The sequence below is a fragment of the Thermobia domestica genome, chromosome 14 (assembly GCF_964235325.1).
Source record: "Thermobia domestica chromosome 14, izTheDome1.hap1.1, whole genome shotgun sequence".
Lineage (NCBI taxonomy): Eukaryota > Metazoa > Arthropoda > Insecta > Zygentoma > Lepismatidae > Thermobia > Thermobia domestica.
Genome location: NC_137467.1, coordinates 115,801,073 through 115,827,005, shown reverse-complemented (window position 1 = coordinate 115,827,005; position 25,933 = coordinate 115,801,073). Strand labels below are relative to the sequence as shown.

At 34.3% G+C, this 25,933-nt stretch overlaps 1 protein-coding gene across 1 annotated transcript in view; it reads left to right on the top strand.

The window, feature by feature from the left end:
• LOC145670291 (protein O-mannosyl-transferase TMTC2-like) overlaps nt 1–25,933 on the top strand; it is a 700,866-nt gene that overhangs the window by 469,875 nt on the left and 205,058 nt on the right. The window contains exon 5 of the mRNA XM_081738753.1: nt 15,275–15,519. Within this exon, the coding sequence (XP_081594879.1) occupies nt 15,275–15,519 (245 nt within the window). The remainder of the gene's footprint in view (nt 1–15,274; nt 15,520–25,933) is intronic.

Sequence of the window (25,933 nt, the reverse complement as noted above, 5' to 3'; positions counted from 1 at the left end):
ACAATTTCTTACTACTTCTGTTTCCTATAGAAAAATAAAGCTGAGATGAAATCTACTCATTGGATAATGAATTCATATAAAAATAATTTCTCGCTTCCAACGCGTATTGCTTTTTTTCCTTAGTGGGAATCAATGCTAAAATCTGAAGATTTATACCATTTCCGGTTGCAAAAGCAATAGAGAAATGAAGTCCAAGATTGAATCTATTCTTACGATATTAGCTACATTAAAGAAACGTTCTTTTTTTATCAAATACCATTTGCACTATTTTGATCAGTATTGAAAACGGTTGACAGAGAAAGGTAAAGTTTCTCTTGAAATCAAAAATTGATTCCAAAAGACCGGTTCTATTTATGACTTAGCTATTTTGCTCTATGGAGATCAATATTTAAGTGGTAGAAATATATTACCACATACGGTCATAGTAGAGAGATATGAAAGATGCTGCATCGATATTGCTTTCTATTACTGTCTACGTTCTATACCCATAAAGATTGAAATCGGAAATAATTGATTTATAGCACTTCTAGTTGGAATAGAGGGTTAACGGAGAAGATGAAACGTCTTCTTTGGACGCTGAATCTATTCCGAAAACAGCTTCTCTATATATATTACAATTTTTGCTCTTTGAAGATCAATATTGAAATCGGAAGTGATAGTAAATTTCACTACTTCCAGTTTTGTATATTAATACGGATGAAGATCGTATCTTGTCTTGAGAATGTATATCGATTCCCATAAAAGCTGTTTGTCACCTCTATTACTGTTTTGTTCTATGACCATCTAGAGTGAAATAAAAAACGATTGGTTTCTACCTTTCCGGTTTAAATAGAGAATTAAAAGAAGAAATAACACATAAAATTCTTGGGACGCTAAATTGATTCGGAAAAGAATGCTTATTGATATATATTTTGGTTTTAGCTCTCTGGAGGTCAATACTGAAACCAGAAGTACTACAAAATGTCAGCTACTTTTAGTTTTAGTATACTATTTTGGATTAAGACATTATCCTTTCTTCAGACGCTGATTCGAATCGTTGCAATTTCTTGTTAAAGATTTTGCACTGGCATGCAAGTTCATTCAAATATATTTAATAATGTCCCAGTCATGATGTCAAAAATAAACAGAAAAATACTCACAAATTAATAAAGAATATTTAATTCTAAGCAAACATAACCATTTTTGTTGTTTATATATAATTATTTGAGTTTCGACAAACAGACTTTCCTGTTACTTTAGTTGATTGTAGTAAACTTTTCATGCTTTGTAACAGTGATTGTACTCAAAATTTGCATTATGCTTATCTCCGATGAAGTACAAGTTTCATTCTCAAATTAGACTCTGTGCTTTAATCACAGTGTTATTAAAAGTTTTATTTTGAAATGCTTGCTAAGGCGACTTTATTAATATTATTTTGTAAATTGTTCTTATATCCAAGTTTAGTGCGACTGGTCCTAAGTGTCTGCCTATTGATTCAATATATAGAAATAAAATAGAAATTATATAAAGAGACCCAGAAAAGTACATAGAAATAAAAGTAAGTCGAATTTAAAGTTGCTTTATAAGGTGTGAGATAATGAGAAAGCAGCAATAATATATGTTACTTATTAATACCTCATCCCATACCAAAAAGGAAACGGAAACGTATCCCCAATATGGAACATAAGTCATCTTTTTAGGTGTTTTACGGAGAGTATGATCTTGTTAACAAATGTGAGCTAAATTATCAGTATAAACTTCTGAACGTCGTATGCTTCTTTACTTTGTAATATTGAAAATAATCAGAGTAAATGTTTTCGTTTTTCTAATAGTAGTAATAATAAATACAACCAACTGTCATCCAAAAAGAAAAAAAAACTGTTTCGTAAAAGAAGAAGAAGACGACATAAAACTAAATATACGAGAGAAAGAGAATGGAGAAGTATTTTTTACTTTAGCGTACCTCATTTCCTTCTGTCATATTCCTTTCAGATAGCAAAAAGCATTTCGCATCATTTGCCATTTGCAGGGAGTCCAGTGTAGCGTATTAAACTGAATGAGACGAAAGTTCAGTCGCCAGAAAGCGCTCGCTGCATCAACCGATATTTCTACCACGAGAGAGATCGGGGTTTTCATGCTTCTCTAACTCAGAAAATGTCTCCGTTCTGAGAGCATTTTGAGCGGATGATCTGTAAGAATAAAAGATAGAGTAGAGAGAATGAATACCAGGATTGTCAGAGTTTTCCAGAATTGAAATTCACTCTTCAATTACAAATCTATTTCTCCTTCGGTATTTTTCTTTACTCTTTTTCTCTACTTTTTTCTGAAACAGCTACGCTGAAATTACATCCTATAAAGGACAACTTTATGTGAGATGAGTAAAAGTTTTCTCTTTATTTGAGACTAGGTTTTAACTGAAACAAGCATTTCAATAGAACACTGAAATTTTTGAATACAACTTTGAACTAATACTCTTAAAAAATATTGTAGTCAGAAAGGTATATGCATTTATACTTCGTTTGTTATGAAATGCTAGTACTAAACTATATCTTCTTTCGATGAGTCTGTATCTATTTCAGCACGTACTATATTTTCATTGTAAACATTCGTTAAGATAATACCGATGGAATTTGATCATCAAAAGAAAACTCATATATATATATTCTTTTCATAATTTTATTGCACATTTTCCACCTTTCTTTAGGAACTTTTAATATAGGAATTCTAAAATTTTTCCTATACATACATATTAAACAATATAGAGAAAAGTTTAGTAAAGAGTTAAATGTGTTACTTATACCTTTCTCTTTATCGAATTGAAACAAGATCAATAAAGGTTGTTTATGCCACTTTAGATCACTTACGCTTTTGATCATTTAAGAATAAATATTTATGAGCCTATTATTAGGAAATATTATAGCCTTTCCGCAGATATTCAAATAGAATATCTAGAATAGAGTTTAAGTAGAACGAATGAATAAGAGATTTCAGTTTTACAGATTTGTAATTTACTATTCATTAAAAATCACGTTTCATTCTTTATTTGATTTTTTGCTGAAAAGTCATTGATAACGATCACTCGAGTTCCATCAAACTCAGTCTACCAAGATCAACCTTGGCATGACGATAGACTTTGACTTGCTATAGAAGCTTATGAAGTGCTATGGTGTGCAAATCTTTGGTTCCTAAGTTATTTGTGGAATAAAAATCAAATGATGAAATTTTTACAACTATGTGGAAGTTTTACTAGTTTGTTCAGCAGTTTGTTTTATTCATTTTTCTATATATTTCTAAACTTCCAAACTACGCATAAGTATCGGAAGTCTTATAAAACTGTTTTGTCTGTCCGTCTGTTGACAGGTATCAAAGCAAAAACGGTAAAAAACCGAGACGCGTTTTTTTTCGATTCAGCGTCCCTTTAATAGGTTCCAACTTCTTCTGTTACTCTCTATTCAAACCAAAAGTGGTTCAAATCAGTCGCTTCCAGTTTCAGTGCTTATCGCTATAGAAAAAAAAACAGTAACAGATAACGACTATCCTTTTCTAATATTTATGGTCTAAAGAGAACACACCGCCACAACCCGCGAAATTCTACCAAAGGCGGAAGTGGTTACAATTCAATGTTGCTTATAGTTTGAATATTGATATACACTGAGCAAAACCGTTATGAGATATCGAGATGCGGTTTTCTGCAATTGATTCATTGGCCCAAGAAATGGTTAATCTTCTTCAGTAACCATCTACTCAAACTGAAAGTGTTAAAAATTAACAATTTCCAGTTTCAGCATTTATCGCCATAGAATAAAAGTGGTCAAATATAGTGGGCAGTGGTTTTCTGCAATCCATTTAGCATCTCATCACAGCTCGCAACACTCTGCCAAAACTGTAAGTGATTCAAATTTGTTGGTTGTTCCACCTTTAATACTACTTTTCATAGAGTGAAAACGCTAAGACATATCGAGATGCGGTTTTGGCAATTTATCCAGCGTCACAAAAATATGTTCCATCTCCTCTCTTAACCCTTTATTCAAACCTGAAGTGGTTCCAATTAACCATTTCTGATTTTAACTTTTATCAGAATGGAACAAAATAATATGAGATAGCGACAACTGGAGTTAGCAAACGATCCAGGATATCAAGAGAACGTAACATTACAACCTGCAACACTCGACCAATACCGGAAGTAGCTCAAATTTAATGTTACTTTCAGCTACAATACTAACGTACCATTAAAGCCTGCAACACTCTACCAAAACCGGAAATAGTTCAAATTTAATGTTAGTTCCTGCTGCAATACTAAGTTCTATTGAGCAAAACCGTTAAGATATATCAAAATACAGTTTCCTCCAATCGATTCAGCTTCCCAAGGGTAGATTCAAACTCTTCTCTTAACCTTCTATTGAATCTGGAAGTTTTTAAAATTAACCAGTTCGAGTTTCAACATTTATCGCCACAGAAAAAAATGGTAATAGATAGTGTGAAGCGGTTTCCTTCAGTGGATTTTGAATCTCAGGAGAACATACCATCGCAACCTATAAAACTCTACCAAAATTGAAAGTGGTTAAAATTCATTACTACTTTCGGTTTCAATATTGATTTCCGTCGACCAGAACGGTAAAAGATGTGAAAATGCAGTTTTCTGCAATCAATTAAGCTTCCCAAGAGTAGTTTTCATCTTTTCTCTTAACCATCTATTCAATTCGGATTTGATTCAAATTAACGATTTCCAGTTTCAACCTTCAGCGCCATAGAAGAAAAACAGAAAGGCATAGCAAGTAATGGCTTTTTGATATAGGTTCAACGTCTGAGGAACAAGTTCTATCTTTGATATTATTACAACATTCTAACCAGTAATTGTAGATGTAGTACTTGAACTTTGAATATTGAATTACCACAGTTTGGAATGAATGAGTGGATTTGCATAGGGACGTCAACAGCGGCCACAGTATGGAAGTCTACTGTATTGTCACTCTGTGAAACGGAACTCACTTGTTCTATTAATAATTATGCTAAAAATATCACAGCATAATGTACAGCTGTATATTATATGATTAAGCTTTATCTTCATATGCAAGCAAAGATAAACTTAAGTATATTATTTAGGCTCAAGAATTTTTGATTGTGATTTAGTGTTATTAAATGCAGTCTTACTATGCTATGATGGTTCAGTGGTAGAGCGCTTACCTCTGGTGTGTAGGATTCCTGGTTCTTTTCTCGGCCAAGTATGTTTGTTGTGGAAAAATATGGCCATGGCTTTTCTCGAGTTGTTCCCGTTTCCTCCTGCAATTCCATTCCATAATTCCTCCATTATCATTTCCTTGCCTTAATTATCCGATACCTTAGCATAACGGGCATAATTGTAGGACATTAAGCTGAAAAATTTCATCTTCTTTAAATTACACTATCTACTGTTGATCACTTATTGTAATTCCAATTTCAATTACTTTTTAGCTCCGCCAAGTGACCTTTGTGATGTACAAAACGCCGTGTGTGTGGATTTTCTCGAGGTTCTCCCGTTTCCTCCCACGTTCTTTATTCCACCAGTTCACTCATTTCTCCTAATCACCATCTCCTCTAGCCCAGCCGGCATAACCTTGGAACGTAAAACTTAAAGAATCCATTTCGCTTCATTTTTCAAATATTTTTAATAAATCATCTACCAATTACAATTCTTTAAGTGAAAGAGAAATCTTTAAATAAAATATTTGTTTTAAAGACATCAGTAGAAAATACCGGGGGAAAATGCAGTATTATACCATATGTTATGTTAAGATTACATTTTATCCTACTAATGAGATCATTTTCTCTCTTCTAGTAACGTTCTGATTGTAAATATAATAAAGCAAGCTCCTAAATAGTGTTGCTACGAGACGAGACGAGACGAGACGGGACGAGACGAGACTTCAGGCTGTCTCGTCTCGTCTCGTGCAAAGTGTGTCACGTCCAGTGTCTCGTCTCGAAAAAATATGCCCGTCCCGTCTCGTCTCGTCTGTTTCTTTTTGTCTCGTCTTGTCTCGTAAAAAATATATCAGCATACCATGGGAACGGAAGTAAAATGTAGCAGGCTGCACCATGCTAATCAAGATACAACTAAGGTACAAGTATTACCCAGAACTCACAAGACAAGAAATGTCACGGTAGCTACACCGTGAAGCCTTCACCTCTGGTGTATGTGGTACTCGGTTCGATCTCGGTTAGTGCCATGTGAGCTTTGTGGTGGACAAACATTGAATGTGTGTGGGGACCGCGGTGGCTCAGAGGTCGATCCCAGCCCCCGCCAAGTGAACTTCGTGGTGGACAAACATCGTGTGCCCGTGTCACCATTCCCGACACTATCGTATACTATCAGCCCACTTGCTTTATAGTGTCTGTATATATATATATATATATATATATATATATATATATATATATATATATATATATATATATATATATATATATATATATATATATATATATATAGAGAGAGAGAGAGAGAGAGAGAGAGAGAGAGAGATGGAAAGATATATAGAAAAATAGAGAGATAGATATGTGTGTACACTTTGATTTCATATATTCCAGCCTTTAGGTTTCACAGTGTTAACCCATACCAATCCAAACCAAATAATTTTATTGAGTAATGGAAAGTATTTGATTGAAATTTTATATGTTACTGCACAGTAAGCTCTACTTAAAGTGCCATAGTAATGGGAACTGAACGACACATCGGACGAAAGAATGCTTGGGGCCAGTCTTCACCTCCATGGTTCAAATCTGTTCCCATAACCGCAGGGTGTGTGCTACAATGTGGTGTGAAAAAAATGAGAATCCCTCAGTTTACAGCAAGGGGAATTGGGGACAAGACATTAAGGATGATACTCTTGGAAACTCACGTATCACGATTGTTTCATTCAATAGACAGAGGACATTTTTCTATGAAGGATTTTCAACATGTTTTCGCACAAAGGGGATTTTCCTTTTGCAATCTATATGACCACTGGCAATTTCAATCTTGGCCATTCCCGCCAGCGTTTTGATTTTCGAGACACGAGACGAGACGAGACATTTCCCGAGACGTCCCGTCTCGTCTCGTGTCTCGTTTAAAAGAGTTTTGTCTCGTCTCGTTTACGAGACGAGACGAGACACGAGAAATGTATCGTCTCGTGGCAACACTATTCCCAAATCTATAGATTGTATGCTATAGAAAAAATGTTTTACACTATGATAAATATTTGAATATTCATTGAGAATATTTTAAAAATTAAAGGATGTAAATTTTTTCGCTTGCATCTTATTTTCTCATTTGTTTGTTAGTTTTTAAAATTTAGGATCTTGTTTCCGCACCGTGGCCAGATAATACGTTAAACTGCAGTTTGAAATTGGAATCCAAACCACCATAATTCGTTCAATGTCCTTGGATCTGGTACGCAGGACAATATGCATCAGAGTTATGCAATATCTGTTAGAACAGGAATGTCAGTTTTCGTTTCTTTTATATCAAATCTTTCCCATTTTTAAGCGACTTCAAAAAACCATTATTTCATCTTGATGATATTTATATGGAATACCAATAAAGCATACTCTTTCAAACGAGAAAACAATAATCAAAACTGGAACATCTAGGTACTGTGTGTCGAAGTTATGCAAGAAATATACAATGTATAAAGTGAATAATTTCGGAGCCACGGCCATCCAAAACCGTTGAAATACTGTGTTAAATAAAGAAAAATCCAATTAAAAGATATTTGTACCTTGCATAATTGATAAATATCCTATAGAATAGATTGAAACTTTATCGGCGAATTTGCTCAGAATAAAACAATCAAATTAAACTAATAAAAAGCTTTGACTGCGAGAAATATGATAAAATTTAAAACATGAAGAAAGCGAAATTGTTAACAAATCACTCTGCATTTTAAACTGGCGTTTCACTCAACTCAAATAATTTGGTGTTGCACATAAACATGTAGATTTAGCCCTCTGTGAGTAAAAATACCTATTTATTTAAGTTGCTTTTGTACTTAGTGAACAGTGATTGCTAGATCGCAAAATTAGTATCCTTTGAGGGATATATTACGATTAATTTGAAGAGAAAATGCAATTCATAATTAACTCAATGTTAATGCGTATTGCAGTATGCAGAATTCACAATGAATTCACAAAAATGTTAAAGATTCTAATTTAAACATTTTAAATATACATTGTGTTGTTACTTACATATTTAATAATGGTAATATTTATAACAATTTAATTAACTAAAAATCAAAACACCAATTGTTTAACCTTTTTTGAATTATTAATATTCATAAGTTTTCAGATAACAATATTTCAATCTTGGCTCTGCAGTATATATAAATGTTGCGCTCGGAGGATGGACACGACAAATTGCTCTTGGAACGTTAAAAATTGAATGAAACAAATTTGAAGGGAAGACTCATAGTTTACAATATACATACCACCGCACAACTACGTGCTTATCTTGTGTAAAATAAGACAAAACGATATACAAGCATAAGACTTTTAAACATAAAAAGGAAAAGAGTACCGTTTAGCAAGGGCACTGAAAGAAAACAAATTAGAAAGGGGTAAATAAGTTGGGAAGAAGAGGAAGGTGAAGAAAAGAGAAAAAAAGGAAGAGAAAGAGGACATGCGTTGAGAAACGCGTCTCATTTACCTGTCAAATGCAGGAGAAGTTGGAGAGAGACGAATTCCCTAGATATTGACACACTGAGAACTGTCATCTGCACGTTGGAGGCTGTTGATGTATGAAGTCACGTGACTAGCCGAAAAATGGTAGCAGCCGAGGAGTGAAGACAAGAGAAATGGAGAAAGAAGGAGAAACATTGAATAGCTTTTCAACAACAGCTAAAAACATGCACACACACACAAACACATACATACAAAATGAGAGAGAGAGAGAAAGTGACAATAAATATACAAAAATTCAAATACAAATGGTACAGACAGAAGAATGCATATAGGTTCGTTGTATATTGTTACGATTGAAAATAAAAAAACCCGGAAGCAATTTTGTTCAAAGTATTTTTTTATTTTTTTTTTCAAGAATGGGGTCACTTGTCAGTCCGTTATCCTGACACGCTTCTAATTTTGTATCGCAGTGTTGGAAACAAATACTCCGAAATTTTATTACATTTGTCTTCAATGGGTTCCTTTTACACCCAAAAGAATACAACGGTACATCAATATAAATAATTAAACGACGTCTTCATAAGCAAAATAAAACGATACCTTGGTCAAAAATTTTTATCCTGGCCAAATAATTTGTGTTTTTGCCTTTTCCCTGTGAACTCGGGTTCCAATCCCGGCGGAAGTACTTGTTTGAGATTAACTTGTAGGATCTCGTCTAGTAGTACTTCCGCACGCAAATTAGAACATTAAACTTAAAATAATTACATAAACAAACAAAACGAATATATATATTATAATATGTAAAAGAATCAAATCATGTATTTGTTCTTTATGGGATTATACATGCAACATAATAAAAGTATTTAAAATTTAACGCCAAATAATTGAAATTAAGAAAAATTTAATTTTATCTTAGTTAATACGAAATAAATCCCGGGTTCGTGGATAAGTGCTGGCGGGAGCTCATGTGGTTTGAATCCCATATTAAGCTGCAGATTTGTCAATTTATTGTACTTTAGACCATTAATCTATTGTATTTGAGACCAGCATTTCCTTTTCCAAATTATTTTAAGTAAATTCTTATAGAAATCTAATAGATACTTTCTAACAAATATAGAGAAAAGAATGTGCGTCGACCTCCTGTTCTCCTTCAATGCGTTCCTTACCAAACTTACAACGATCTTGCGCACTAGAAATTATCAATCATGTTTTTATACCATAATTTTTTAAAATCCGAAACATGAATAAGATTCGCTTCATAAAGTCGGCTGGTAAGCGAGAGTAAAGACGTAAATTAGTGAATTTATTCAGACTAAAAATGAAGACTCATTTACATAAGTACACTAAATAAAATTATTATAGTAATTGGTAATAAATATATAGACAAATATACTACTTTCCAAAAGAAGCCTTAGGTCTGTTATTTTTTTAATTCTTCCTTTTATTTGCAATGCTGTACACATTTAAAAAACGTGGATCATAACGTTCTCTATATTGTTTCATTAATGAGCAGCGAAGACAGTGTCTCCTAAACCATGGGATGACCTAATGCAGACTTGCAGAGAATATAATTTACTGATTAATATGGCATGGACTACTGTTAGAATACGTAACAGCTCTGATTTTCCGTGGAATGGTCATGAATGTTTAGGAATATTACTGCTCCATTTCGGATGCAATGTAGTACTCATTTCCAGGACTATGATTTAAGGAGAATCTGTTCCGAATGGTGAGCTCTAAAACTGATCACTTGTGTTCAATAACTTTAAGGTCTGAGAAATAAACGAGCACGAGAGGTGTTGTAATACACTCTGTAAAGAAAAAATAGCGACACCTCAATTCTCAAGGAAACTTACACAAAACCATAGTTGCAGCCGGCTAGAAGAGGAATAGAAGGAAATTATGCCGGCTAGAAGAGGAATAGAAGGAAATTATGAGTGTGATAATTCGTTTCCATTATCTGTGACACCTATGGTGTACAATGGCGCTTACTAATTATTTAAGTATCAGTAATATTCTCTCCAGATGGCACCTGAGAGCGTCTCGTAAATTATTGGGGTGAGAATTCTGCATTGCATTTGTGATGTGTAAGCCCAGGTAATTAGCATTTTGTGATTGTTCTATGCTTTGTAATTGTTTGAACAGTGTCAAGTGGCAATATTGTTGTTGTGCAGTGTTGTTTTTGTATGAAATTGTTGCTACATGTGAACTGTAAACAAGTATGATTGGTAAGAAATGTGACTTGTCACGTGAACAAGACATACTTCTTGCTTTGCAGAGCTAAGTTAAGGGAGATGGCTGGAATACTCAGAATTTACCATTCGACGGCAGAAAGAGTAATTCACAAGCAAAAATAGTATAAGAAATCATCCCTTCGTCAACAGTGTAATAGATAAAAGAAAGCATCACCCAGAGCTGATCGCCAAATAAAATCAATGGCACTGCAGAATTAAGGAATGACTTCCCCAAAAAATCGTTTTGATCTTGGAACTGCAGTTAGTCGTACGACTGTATTGTCTTAACTGTATGAGGAGGATATTACGAAGAAAAAACCGTCTGGAAAGTCGAAACTAACAAAAATACTGAAGACTTCAACACGTACGTTTGTGAGGCGATATGCTACTTGGACTTATGACAAATGGAAGCATGTTGTTTTCACCGTTAAAATGTTTAGAATAGTTGTAAACGATAGTGGTGTGAAGTTGTGGATACGAATGAGCGAGAAACTTGATACGGATTTTGTTTAAGAGATGCAAATATTCAGTTACTGAGTGATGGTATGGGCTTGCTTCAGTGTCAAAGACTCAGAACAATTGATATACGGTATGTGAAGAGTCATTTGATGTACAAAAATGTCTTCAAATTCTGGTACGTAAAATTCTTCGAACAGCTAAAGATAACTTTCCTGAAGAAGATATGGACTACTTCATTTTCCAGGACGTAAATGTTTCATGTCAATGAACGAAAATCGTTAATACGTGGTGTAAGAATATGACTATTCAAAGACTCATGTGGCCTCCAAACTCACCTGACATGAATCCAATTGTAAAGTTTGGGTCGATATGAGCAGAAAACTCAATAGACAACTATCTCGGATAGAATAGAACTCCCGGAACAGATAATCCGGGAGTGATTCCATGAAATCAAGGTTGCATTTTGCAATAGCCTTGTCACCAAAATGCCTCGACGATTCCCCTGCAAGTCCTAAAGCCCATGGTCCACATACGAAATCTAGTTTGATGTATTGTACCTCTCAATGTTCGTACACAATATGTCTTACTTTTAAGAAATTACGTTTTTTGTTTTGTGCTATTATTGTTGATTTTTCATACTTTTATGTATAATTCTTCCCACAGCCTTTTTTGCTGAAAACACACATAGCTACTAATATATGCATATAAATTCATTATATGCATATAAAAAACCTGAAACTGCGGGGCAAGTATTAAGAATGAGCTGCTCATTAAGAATATGCATTGTAATATCATCAGCAGTTCATGTAAAAACTCATATTGGTTAATGTATGTTGTGAGAACTATATAAGAGCGAGTGTCGCTATTTTTTCTTTACAGAGTGTAGATCCCCATGTAACTGAAACATATTTCATAATCTCTGGCAATGTGACTTGTTGCATTGCAATATTTGAAAATTACATCATTAGCCAGAAAGAGCAGATCCAAGTAGTAAACCTAAAATATCCAAATAATCACTGACAGTAATGCGTTCTGTAAGCGTAATCACAGGAATTAAGGACATTTATGAAACTGCAGCTCACAGTATCATAGAGCTGACGTCATGTTTTACGGTAGGGAATAAATAGTCCAGAGCATAACCTTCAGTAGATATTTCCCACATAGCACATGACGTCCCTACGACGTCCCATTTTGATCCCAATTATCCCATATAGTTCCCGGAGGACGTCCTGCATGGGACGTCCTAAAGGATTTCCAAGTGGGACGCCCCGCATGCGAAGGAGATCCTAGGGAAATCCCATGCTGGACATACCAAGGACCACATTACCCCACGATTTACCATCGGACATCCCTTTTAAGTCCCGTTGAATATCCCGTTTTCCATCATATTAGTGGACACCTGGATATCCCGCGGATGTCCTATGGATTTCCCGGGAGAAATTCAGATGATAACGGGATGTACCGTTGTCCATTGCGGATCAGTCTCGGGATCCCGTGGATGGCTGTATGCTGTGTGGATAGCTATACATGGCCTATGGTTGAAAAAAGACTCATCTGATCATATTACTTGTGTCCAGTCATTAGCGGTTAACTTTGCATGTTCTTAGCACAGTTTTCTTCGAGCTAAAATGTTTGCATTGATCACGGGTTTGAAAATTGGAAACAGAACGCAGGTGTTCAGTTTATACAACTTGCATCATCGGGTTGTGATTATTGTAATAAGCTGTTCGAGCTGATGATTGAGTTCCACGGTCACTTTCGCCGTATTCGCTCTGCGACCCTTGGTTACAATCCTCCTCAATACTCAGTAATCTCTGTTACGGATTTTTTATGTTCAATATTACTCTCTTATATTTTGCTATGAGTTCTTGCGACACACGTGGTCACCTTAGGTACCTTTGAGTCAGATACTATCACTTTCTTTCAAACTCAGAGGATTCTTCCACTTCGATTCACAACTGTCTGCTTACTTCAGCACATTTCTCCATTCTGTTCCGGTTGGCGTACTAGAGACGACTATCTAACATAAAACTAATGACGGTTGCGAGTTATACACACACTCTTAATTATCACCTCATACATGTTATGTGTAGTAAACTATGTTTCCACTATTTTGAAAATAATATATATAAAAATATTTGAACTTCGCGTCTGTCCATACGAGAGGACAAGTGCAGACATCCAAAAAGGATTTGTTTCTTTACTTTAAGAATTCATGAAACGTACAGATTCATTGAAAACTTAAATTCGATTTTAGTACTACAATACAATTTCAGTAGTACTCGTGTCATCGGTTGGAATTAAAAATGAAAATCATAATACTAATAATTATTCTTCTAAAGTTGTAATAGTATAAATTAGTATAATTGAATAAGTAAAATTAATTGCTGCAATAGGTTTTGAGTATTATTAGCATTTTAGATTACTTTCTTACTTTTATCATATCATTTGAAAAAGTATAGCATAGTACTTTTTTCTAATAGTTAGTCATAGTGCCTGTAAGTCATACTTCTAATAAAAGAATAGTTACGTAGTCTGCTTGTTTCCTCTCTCTCTTCCCCCCCTCTTTATGTGTGGATGTGTGTAATTATATGTTCCTCTCAATCACACAACTACACACACACATCTACGGACTTTCTTGTACCACATACTCATTCTTTCTCCTTATTATATTCTTTAACTTGCACAATTTGAAGTTAGACATTTCTGGAAACTTGTTAAACTTTTACTTTTCCAATTTGGGACTTTGCGACTTTCTTGCAAACCGCTTGCTATATCGACCTTACTTTCTTGTTTCAACGTGCTTCATGCCTGGAAGCCACTCTTGAGGGAGATTTTATCTCCATTGCAAATGAAAAATATATTTTGTATAACTGTTGACTGTATATGATTATAAAATTTCTTAATAAAACCATTAATTTTACATTAATATCCATATTTCACATGGAAATGTGTATGAAAATGGTATCTATGGTAATTATTGACAACAAAATAGGTATGTACTGTATTGAACTATTGTTTTCTTGATTTTAACAACATGGAATTTTGATGCACTTTTATTTAAATTATCACCAAGCAGACTTAGGCGATGAGTAAAAAAGACAGCATTCATACTCGTTATGTTGTAAATTCCCGAAGTTAAAGTCATTTAGCCTAACCGACATAAGCATGAGACGTAAAACTGAAAGACTTCGTTTCATTTCATTTTCAAAGTTGACCAATGGCAACGCATTTTTAATAGTCTAACCTTCCAATTATTTTTTATACTGCACAGTGTCCTATAGCAAGTATTTCTGTAATTGTATTTATAATGACCACTTTATCATATTTTATAATGTTTCCTTTATTTTCATGCCTCGTTCTGTGACGGCTCTTCATGGGTATCTGTTTCGAAGTTGGTTTTTGATGTTTGCGGGTCCATCTTTAAAATGTTTTTCTCATCTTCTAATAACGTTCGTATCTATACACACATCTCCACACTCACAACAGACTTTCCCTTTTAGCAAGGAATTCAGTCACAGAAAGTCGTAGAGACCAAACGTCACTGTCAGCCATTTTGAAACTACTGATAGCTTTCATTTAATCGAAGCTAATGATATTATGCTATCTCGACACATCCAGTAAAGTAAATAGATTGCTTTGACTTGCATATGTTGATGGATTCTGATTTTTTTTTAATCTTGCTAATTACTTTCAGTATGTCCTTTGTACTTGAGGAACCATAAATGTGTCTACTATGTTTCGAGAAACTATTTTTCAAATACGTTTGTAAAACATCAATTTGGCCAAGCAAACGGTATACTATTCTTCCTAAGTTTAACGCTAAAATCCTAAAATGTTATTTAGTTTCCGCATATCTTTAATCAGAATATTGCTACATTAGACATAATTCAACAGTTATAGTCAATCATTTAAAATATTCTAATAACAACAATTAAAATAACACTTATATTTTAATATTTTACTTTCAGTGGCGCATCTAAACCTTGGACAAATATTAGTGAAACTTGGTCGTGTAGAAGAAGCTGTAGATGTATATATTCGCTGTTCTCAGTTGGACGGTACGGGTTTAAAAGATCCTAGAACACATGAAGCTACAAAAATATCAGCCCTATTTCACCTGGGAAGACTTTACGCAGACGAAGGGGATTTTGAAAAAGCAGTTGGCGTGTATAAAGAAGCTATTGAGAAAATGCCCTCGTATTATCAAGCTCAGGTAAGTTACTAGTCATGTTTTAATATATATTTTTCTTATTATTTACTATTGATTTTAGCTATTACTGTTGTGTGTTCATTTTAAAAATTAAATATGGAAAGCAAAGGGAAATAATTATATTGAATTATAAAATTACAAATTCTTTAATACTTCATTTGGAAGGAAACCAAACATTTATGTACTATGTGTGTACTAGACAGGGAGCAATATAGGGTCAATGCAGAACGTTTCTGCACAATACATGTTTGCTGAAGTTGTCCCAGCAATGCAGTACAACATACAATATGCGACAAATTTGGACACACAGTTTTAATTTTCGTCGTTGTCCAAAATCTTCAAATTACTAGCAACATCCTCTCTATAGATCGAAAACAGCATGGTGCTCGGTGTGATGGAACACACCTAATAGAGACACATAGTGGACGGTACATGCAGGGTGTTATTAAATGACTTTGACCAGTATATACTAATATACTAAATATTTCATCATTATGTGAGTATATAAATAAACATAATTATAATAACACAATACTAGCCTGACATAATAGATTTTAGTTTCTTCAACACAACTACTGTATTTCTCTTGTTCATAATAGTATATATTTTGTGTTTTCCTGAATTATTTATACCTCATAAACACTTTCATATTCTATAAATTAGGAATTCGTCTTTTACAAATAAAGTTGTTCTAATTTAACACTCTGAAGTAAAGGTCGGTAATGGACGAAAATATGATAAACTGTGTAATATCGTGTTAAGTTCTTGAATAGTGGGTCTAGCCCAAAAATTTTTTAAGCTTTTGTTCTTTCATTAATACCGGGTGTATTTATAGTTCCTTTCGGGATTTCAGATGTCTCTGTATTTCAGGGACAAACTCACCCATAGGAGACGAAAATATGATATTGGAAAGATTGAACCACCAAGTTTCTTAACTCTTACAAACGGTCGATATGTCATCCTTTTCTAACTTTTCACACGACAATTCTGTAATCTAGCTCGTGCTTTACACGTGTGAACATATGAGTGCTGGTGCTACTGAAAGTAATCATTGTTCTTTGTAGAAACTATTGTAAATCTCTTTGTAGAAACGTATATAAACACCGTTTTAAATTATGTCATAAAAAGAAAATACATGCATATGGGGGAATGTTGATTAAAACGGGATACTTAGTGCAAGATCTGAGGTACGGCAGAAGGGAGGAATTGGGAGGTATGTTTTTGTCAACATTTTTCCTCATATTTTAGGATATAGGTATTTTTCTAGTTTTTAAGAACTGATTGCATGTTGCAGGTTTTTCTGCACCTACTGTAATAGTGGTAAGCTTTCTGCATCTTTACTTTTGATGCTGCAACCTTTTTATTTTTGTGGTTTGCTTTCTACCCAATTACCCCTAAGGGGGATTATTGGATGCAAAATGATTAAAGCCATTGCCGATGCACAGAAACCCGTGAGAATGATTGGGTGTAAATGAAGAAAACTCAAGCTTTCATTTGATGTATATAACTTATATTCTACTTAAAAAATAAAGTTTTATGTGGCCTAGAAAAAAATATACCTTTGTTTACGCAAAATAAGAATTAACTTATTTCTAAATTTCAAAGATATTTAAATGCCTTTTCAAGCCTTCCAGTTCTTGTTTATAGCACATTATATTGTCCTGTGAAATTAATCCAAAATATATCACGTACGAAAAAACCTATAAGCTGTCAAAACTTTGGCCGAAAACGTAAAAGAAGAAGTAGAAAAACCAAGAGAACAGGTCCTGATATTCAAACAAACATAACAGAAGGTAATAAGACTAATGCTAAATAACTATAAACAATTACAATAAAATATATGTTCAAACTCTGTATTGATAGATAGATCCTATTTACAGCATCAACACTATTGGCATACGCAACGGCCACTGGAGGCCTAAGTTGAACAAAATAGCTTAACTCTCGCCTTTGATGCGAGCGGTACCGGGTTCAATTCCCGGTGGGGACACTTCGTCGAAAAAGTTTAAAAAAATATTCGGACCAGCCATCCTGAGTGAGGTTTCCCAGGGTTTACCTCATTCACACTAAGTAAATGCCGGGGTGGTACCTAACTTATAGGTTCCAGGCCGCTTCCTTCCTTCCCCAATCCTTTCTTCTTTCCCTTTCCCCTAAGAGTGCGCTCGCCGAGGGACGTCATCTCTCATACGTGGTGGGCTTAGTGGCATTAGATGCCGAAAGCCCAGAAATCTAAATTCTGAAACTGTCTTAATAAGCACAATGCACTATGAAACAAAAGTTACATCACAAAGGACAAAGATATCACAGCATTTAAATGAATTCTAAGCGAAAAATGTTCAATGTATCATGCGCCCAATTGCCCCGTGGGGGTAATTGGGAGGTGCATATTTTATCAAAATTTTAACTGCCTCACAGTGAGGATTTATGATTGCTTCTCTTCACGGCACCATCCTTATGATGTTTTTAAGCAGTAGTACAAAATCTGGTTCAAAACACTTATAGATAAGCATCTCTATTATTGTGACTCAAACCAAAACACACACAAACCTAAAACTCGGTTTCAAATATGTCATTTCTCCACCAAATCAGTTTTTGTTTGTATGCCATTATTACACCCTCTCAAAATTCATCTAAGCTTCTTGTTCTGATCAACATCTCCCCACCCAAAACAGGGCCCAATTACCCCCTTCTACCCTATCTTACTTCGAAAGTAACTCACTGCATTGAAACTTAGCCAAATTCTCGACCGCTATGTCTATTTCAGTTTCTCAATTTAGCGTAGTTAAAGATATATTTTCTACATGATATTAATATTTTTTCTGTTTTTAGGTTAAAGTATGCAATTTTGGCATAAAGGTAGGATAAAACAGGATAATAATAAAACGTATTTGAACTAGTGAAAAGTATGTATAATATATAACTAGTTTGCCACAATATTATTGTAAAAGTATATGTTTAAGGCTATACGTTTTATGTATTATTATAAGCGTTAACTTTTAAGAATATATGTATGAAAATATGACCAAAGAAATCATTGAAAACAAAATAAACTGAAAAATGTCGATTACAAATCAAACTATTATTGTCTTGATGAGATTTCTTTATATTATTTACAAAAATCGCCATCACAGTTCGTTCTAATCCAAAACAAGCTCCATGTGCTCATACCTGACATTGCAAACACTTGATACATACTTCACTAGATTTACAATTTGAGTACAAGTCGTTGCAATACATTGCACGCTGCATCATTATCCGAATCTTCTGAGCTGCTGGTTGCATCTAAATCTCTCTTCGCTACATTTCGTGTTTTTTCTTTTGTATTGTCAGATTTATGTACATGCTTAACTGTATCACGTTTAGAATTAACCTTTGGCGATGTATTGGGCCTCTTCTTACTTTAGACACTCTTGCCACCAACGTAGAACGAGGCACTTCACACTCCTTGGAAACTTTCAGAGAACAAATCTTTCCATCAATGAATTCTTTTACAGCATTTTGGGTGTTTTGTTGCCTTCAGGATTGTCAATCGGTTGTTCGTCTCTACGATCTCAAATTATTCGTGGAAATTAAAGCAAAAATAGATTTATAGTACTCATGCACACATAAACTACTTCAATAATATTAGACTCCCTACTTGCTTTGTTTAGTTAGTGTTATTTATCAGTAGGCTATACAGCATTACTAAGGGCAATTATTTGGTGTTCACAGTACCGTAACTTAGATTTTTTCTGGAGGGACGAGCATTAATACGCGTATTTGGGCCCCTAGAAAAAGTTGCTTTTCTTATTCTTGGGTCCCTCTTTCCATCTTTCTCTTATCCTTTATGAGCTCCCGGAGCCTGCGGGCCCTCCCGCACGGCAAGGTCTGTGGGGCCGTTAGCTACGCCCATGGCCCGTTTCATACATGACAAATTAATTAAGGCGAGAATCAGTCATGAAAATTTTCCAATTCATAAAAACATGCTCCATTTATTCCTACATCGTTGTTTAGCCATGATGTGAGGTAGAAAATTTTCTTGTATATTTTTCCGGAAAGTTTTCCGTTCTAAACAAATTGTTAAAAAGTTAAAGATCGTTTAAAGAATCTGAAAATTTTCATGGCTCAGACAATTGTCAGTACTATGTAGGAACAAGTGAAACAATTTTTCATGAATCGAAATATTTTCTCTTTTCTATGGAAAAATTGAAAAACTTTTTATGAGTCGAAAAACTTTCATTTTGAAGCAAAAAGTGAAACAACTTTTTGTGAATCGGAAAGTTTTATTGCTCTGTAGAAACAAGGGGAAAAACTTTTGTAAGCCGGAGAGATTTTGATATTATGTACAGTGATATCAGGTGAAAAATTTTCCACTATATTTAACTGCACATTGAGATATAAAATTCAATTCCTGTAGAGGAAAATTAGACAGCAACAAATTATCATTTTCTAATTAGCTTTCAGGAACCAGAAAATTTTCTAATATTTTAAGTTGGGAGGTAAAAATTTAGACAGTGTTTCTCTCTGTGTGTGTGTGTGTGTGTGTGAAGTGCAGGGAACATACATCCCATTCCAATATTTAAAATTTAACAAGAAATCGAAAACAAACCTTTGTGAATTTATCAATTATTTGGAAACAGAAAATTCCACTATTTCTTCACATATACTCCTGCCTATGTAATAGAAATGAATTGCTCCCCTTATATGAATAGATTAGAAACATCGTGCTGATTCCTATTCTTCCTTTGATTATGTTATCTAATAACTTGCACACAATTATTTCCCAACAATGTATATCTACGAGAAGTCGTATCTCTAGCTTACAAGGACACTTCCGGAAGTGTCACTCACCGATTTGAATGAAACTTTGCATACTTGTAGAACAGCGAAAAATAATCGACACGTATTTTTTATTTCGGCAATGGTGCGGGCTTAAGAGTAAAAACCACCCTTTGAACGGTAGGGATGGTATCCAAGCATAGACAGAAAACAATCATTTAATGTAATAGAATACATTCTGGGAGGGGTGTAGAACAGTTGATGCCGAATCTGACGTCAAAATTACAAAATTCAAAATGGTGGATCCAATATGGTGATTACAGTTACAAAAATTCTTCTGGTTTGAAATGCTCTGTAGTTAGGCAAGAATAATCATAGCTGGTTTTACTGTGAGAAGGTTGCTGACCGATTTAAAACCTCTTTTTTACGTACTGTAACGGGATGCTTGATTAAAGTGTGTCTCTGTACATCTCACTATTAGGAGGGCTTATTTATAGTGAGCCCTTATCTGTCATTATTCGGGGTGCTCATTGAAAGTGAGTCCTCTCGCCTTTCACTAGTCGCCATGTTAATTTAAAGTGAGTTCCCTTGCCTCTCACGTCAGAACTTCGTTTATTCTCAATTGTTATAATTATGAATTTATCGGGAAAACGTTTACAGTAATGGTATTCCGCAAAAAAAAGTGTGCGATGTATAAACATCATTTACAACACTCACAGTTATTACGGAAATAGCTATAAACAAATCGCAAAATACTGTAGAATCTTTGAAACAAAATGTTACGGGATTTTCAAAATCAAGTGGTTTTTCCTCCAAATAACCGCTTTTGTAATACGCATACCGAATAAAATTTGCAATTGTGGGAGAAGAAAACTGATTATGAATCAGTGATTGAATCTTTATTATATTATTAGGGAGATGTAAATTTATGTTATAGTTGTAGAGAAAGACAATGTCAGAAAACTGTCTCAAGAAGGTTTTCCAGGGCCTAAAGAAGAACAAAGCAAAAAGCTGAATCCTGCCAATTTTTCCAGCAGTAAGGGTTTCTATTTTGACGTACTCTTTTGTTCTTAAAATAGGTTCAAAGTTGATAAATTGTGATCATCCCACGAATCAAATAACAAAGTTGACTTTGCGTTAGACGTTGGGAGAAAAACCTCTTGAAACTATTGTTTCACAAGACGACTTGTTTATTTTTCCATAATTTGATGCTTTTACAAAGACATTTCAGATTTAAAGAGGTTGTTTTCGACTATAATGAAAGACGAGGGAATTCACTTTCAATAAGCACCCTAGATAATGAGAGGCGAGAGGACTCACTTTAAATAAGAATCCCGAATAGTGAGAGGTGCAGAGACAATCTCTAATCAAACATCCCGCTAAAATACGTACAGAAAGGGGTTTCAAATCGGTCGGTAACTTTCTCACAGTAACCCCTGCCAACTATGATTGTTCTTGCCTAACTACGGAGCATTTCAAACAAAAGACTTTTTGTAATTGTACTGTAATCACCATATTGGATCCACAATTTGAATTTAAATTCTGACATCAGATTCTGCATCAGCTGTTTCAACCACCCCCCTGGCAGTACGTTTTCTTCTACATTAAATGACTGTTTTCTGTCTATGCTTGGAGATCATCCCTACCGTTCAAAGGGTGGTTTCTGCCCTTAAACCCGCACCATTGCCGAAATAAAAAATACGTGTCGATTATTTTTCGCTGTTCTACAAGTATGCAAAGTTTCATTCAAATCGGTGAGTGACACTTCCGGAAGTGTCCTTGTAAGCTAGAGATACGACTTCTCGTAGATATACATTGTTGGGAAATAATAGTGTGCAAGTTATTAGATAACAATCAAACGAAGAATAGGAATCAGCACGATGTTTCTAATCTATTCATATAAGGGGAGCAAGACTTCTGAAATGTGATGATGCTTAAGAAAATGTACTAAAATATAGATAGTCAAGAGAAACATTGTGTTCTTCAGAGTAGAAAAGCATGGAAAGAAGAAAATGAAGGGAATAGAAAGAACACGTAAACTTTAGGACTGCCGAAAATAATTCTTGAGGTTGACATTGCTGTTTATAGTAAAGTTCTCATGCCAAGGTAATACGTAAAATATTAAATATAATGAATATGTTATTGTTTATATAAAGAGAAAAATTGCCGTTAATGGCTCCAGACCAGATTCTCTAAGCTAACAGAAGTCCAACAGGATATATATGATGTTACTGAGATGTTCTGTACATTAAATATTTGGAGGTATTATGCATGAAGCTCATGGAATAGATAGCATAATTTGCAAAAGTAGAGTGAAATATCATTCCATATGCCTACTGAACAGTTTACCTTGTCTATAGTTGTATTTTACGGCTTACTAGATTTATGCTGTTGTACGCTGAGAAATTAAACGTAAGTTGGTTTAATAACAGAAAATGCTTTGAAGTTCCATAAACATGCTAGTGACTCTAAACGAGCATAAGAAAAATATATAGTAATACGAGGGCTGATCATAAGTCATTGTAACTATTTTTTCCTCGCGAACCTTTCATTTGCAGACGAGTCCTAAAAATCTAAATCTTAACCATAACTATATATATAAAATAACATGAATTCACTGACATAAAATAACGGGTACTTACGTTTACGTGAAAAGTTGAAATTTAGCATGATTGTAACTTTTCGGGACTAACCCACAGAAAATTCGCCATAGGTGAATATATATATATATATATATATATATATATATATATATATATATATATATATATATATATATATATATATATATATATATATAAATTTTAGGTACTCTAAAGGGGGGATGAAAAATTCCCAATTTTATTTAAATTGGCCTTTTTTGGACCTATAATCTGATGTTTTAGGTACTTGGGATCAGAATAAAAATTTGAAATTAGGGTTTTATGTGTGATCATAATATATATACACAATTATAGTATTAATGCTTCAGCCATTGAGAAGTTTCATAGCCTAGCTCCAACATCTATTGCTATATCGTAATGACGTTTATCTACATCAGGATAGAATACTCTTTCAAATAAAAGGTAAATCACATCATAAAAATTGGAACATGTATGTTGAAGATATGTGGGAACATACAACATTTAAGTCGGTTAATTGTGGTTTTCACACTTCACTCCTTGAGGTGCATCATCGTCTCGCATTAATGATCATCAAATCCTGATATCAAAATTGGTGCATCTATATATATATATATATATATATATATATATATATATATATATATATATATATATATATATATATATGATCGAATGGATAACCTCCTGTTTTTTAATCAGTTTAAAACATATTTGATAACCAAAATTTATCCTAAGCATGATCATTAATTTTGAATCTTTCAATTTTTCTATACATGTAGCATACGGTATTGTGTAAATTAAACCTTTCCTCTTCTACTTATTATTATTATTAGCAACAATAATAATAATAATAATAATAATAATAATAATAATAATAATAATAATAATAATAATAATAATAATAATAATAATAATAAAAGTTCATATTTGGAAAATCATTGCGTAAATATTTATGTTGAGACTTCGTCCTGTGAGCTTTGGGACACGTGAGATTATGGACTGGCGATCTTTTTGTCTGCAAAGTTTCGGCGTGCGAGATTTTGGCCGGCGAAATTTTGAGCGGCGATATTTCAGTCGTGAGATTCTGTCCGTATACCCAACTTTCTTCATCGATGGTATTGAACCTTACATAACGTACATAATTAATCTGAAGGCTGTAAAATAGTGTGTAGCTTGTATTTTATGGTTTTACCATACTAGTGCTATGATATCACATGCCACTCATGTGTTTGTGCTTTACAGTGTTATTTATATTAATGAAAACATTGTTATCCGATGTCAAGTATTTTAAATCTTCTTTAATAAACCTCCTCCGTCCATACTCCATCTGGTGGTGACATTCACCTGTACACTGCACACACTTCTAAATGTATATCCTAGGTGTCTCTGTTATCTCAAGTTTGCCAGAAAATAGATAATTGCCATAACTTATGTATGAATTTACCTTCGTATATTACCTTGTAAGGAGTTTAAATGTCTAAATCAAAGTTTGAAGATTAAGTATTTAAGAAATTCTAAACTCCATCCTTCTACTCAAGCTAGTAAACAATTACCTCTGTAAACTTTATTGTTGAATTATATATATATAGAGTTACGAAAATGTGTCACAATTTTTTGGGAACAGATTCCCCACATCAAAATAAGAAAGAAAGTTCATACGTACCTGTGCTCAAAAATGAATGGTTTAGGAGTTAGAGGGTGTCGAAAATGTGAAAGTGAACTTTGAAAGTTCATAGCTCCATTACTCTGGGACTTATCATAGTCGGGTCAAGACCACTGAGGAACTGATATGTGAACTATCAAAATATCCATGTTTAGGAATGCTCCAGTGCTCCCACTCCAATTTTTAGAGAGATAGGTGGAGAGTGATCAAGTACTTCCATACAATCTCTTCAAAAATGATTGTGCAAGTACCGGAGGTTCTGAAAGACGGATATTTGGATAGTTCACATACTAGTTCTTCGGTGATGTCTTGACCGACTATGATCAGCAGGGCCGGATCTACGGGGGGCAATGCGGGGCATTTGTCCCAGGGCGCAGCTGATTGGGAGCGTGTAGGGGGCCCCATTTCGAGACAAGATTTACGCTGGCAAGTTTGGAAGGCCGTATGGACGATTATGGGATGCTTGGTGGAATGAAGAAAGTGGGAGGAAATCTGAGCTGGAAAATGTTCTTGCAGCATTTGATAAAATTATAACCACTTCCTCTAATTCAGAAGTTAAATCAGTTGCCAAAAACTTAATGAAACCAATCAAAGATCTCAAATTTGTAATTAATTTAGTATTTTGGGATTCAGTTTTGCATGAAATAAATGGAGTTAAGAAAAAAAGAATAAGCAATGTTTCTTTCAGAAAAATATGCTCCTTGGGGGACGCACTTAGTATTCGGAGGGGTACATATTATTTTCACACGGTACTATATTTATTATTATATTACAGACGTATTATTTTGGTCTACTCCGGAGGAGCAGTGGCCCCTAGAAACATGCTGGAAGAAACACTGAGAATAAGGATTTGAGTTTGCAAATGTCTCTCGATTTGTTATCTGATCTTTTGAACACAAGCTTCAGGTTCAGAATTATGGATTTGATAGATGGCTGTCGGAAGCGAAGGTTCCTGTTAATTTGATAGATGTGGAAAGTCAGAGAAAAGTGCATCTTTAAGAAGAAGAGAATGTCAGTAGAGGATGAAGGAAGACTTTTTACTGAAGAGGATCGCCTTAGACAATCTTTCTCCAGAATTCTTGACCTCTTACGGGAAGAACTCTTCAGTAGAATGGATAGGCTCAAAAAAGTAAGCAAGGACCTCAGCTTCCTCAGAGGAAGCCCGTTGTATGAAATGTCTTCGGAGGGCCTGAAAAAATCGTGTGCGGATCTCGCTTTGAAATATCAAGACAATTTGAATGCTATAGAATTATGTGTAGAAATTGCGAGTCTTAATAATCAGGCTGTTGTATTATTGCCGGGCCTCAAGAGGTCCACTCCAAGGAACAGACTCGACATGATTACCGAAAATGGCCTTCAAAGTGTCTGTCCA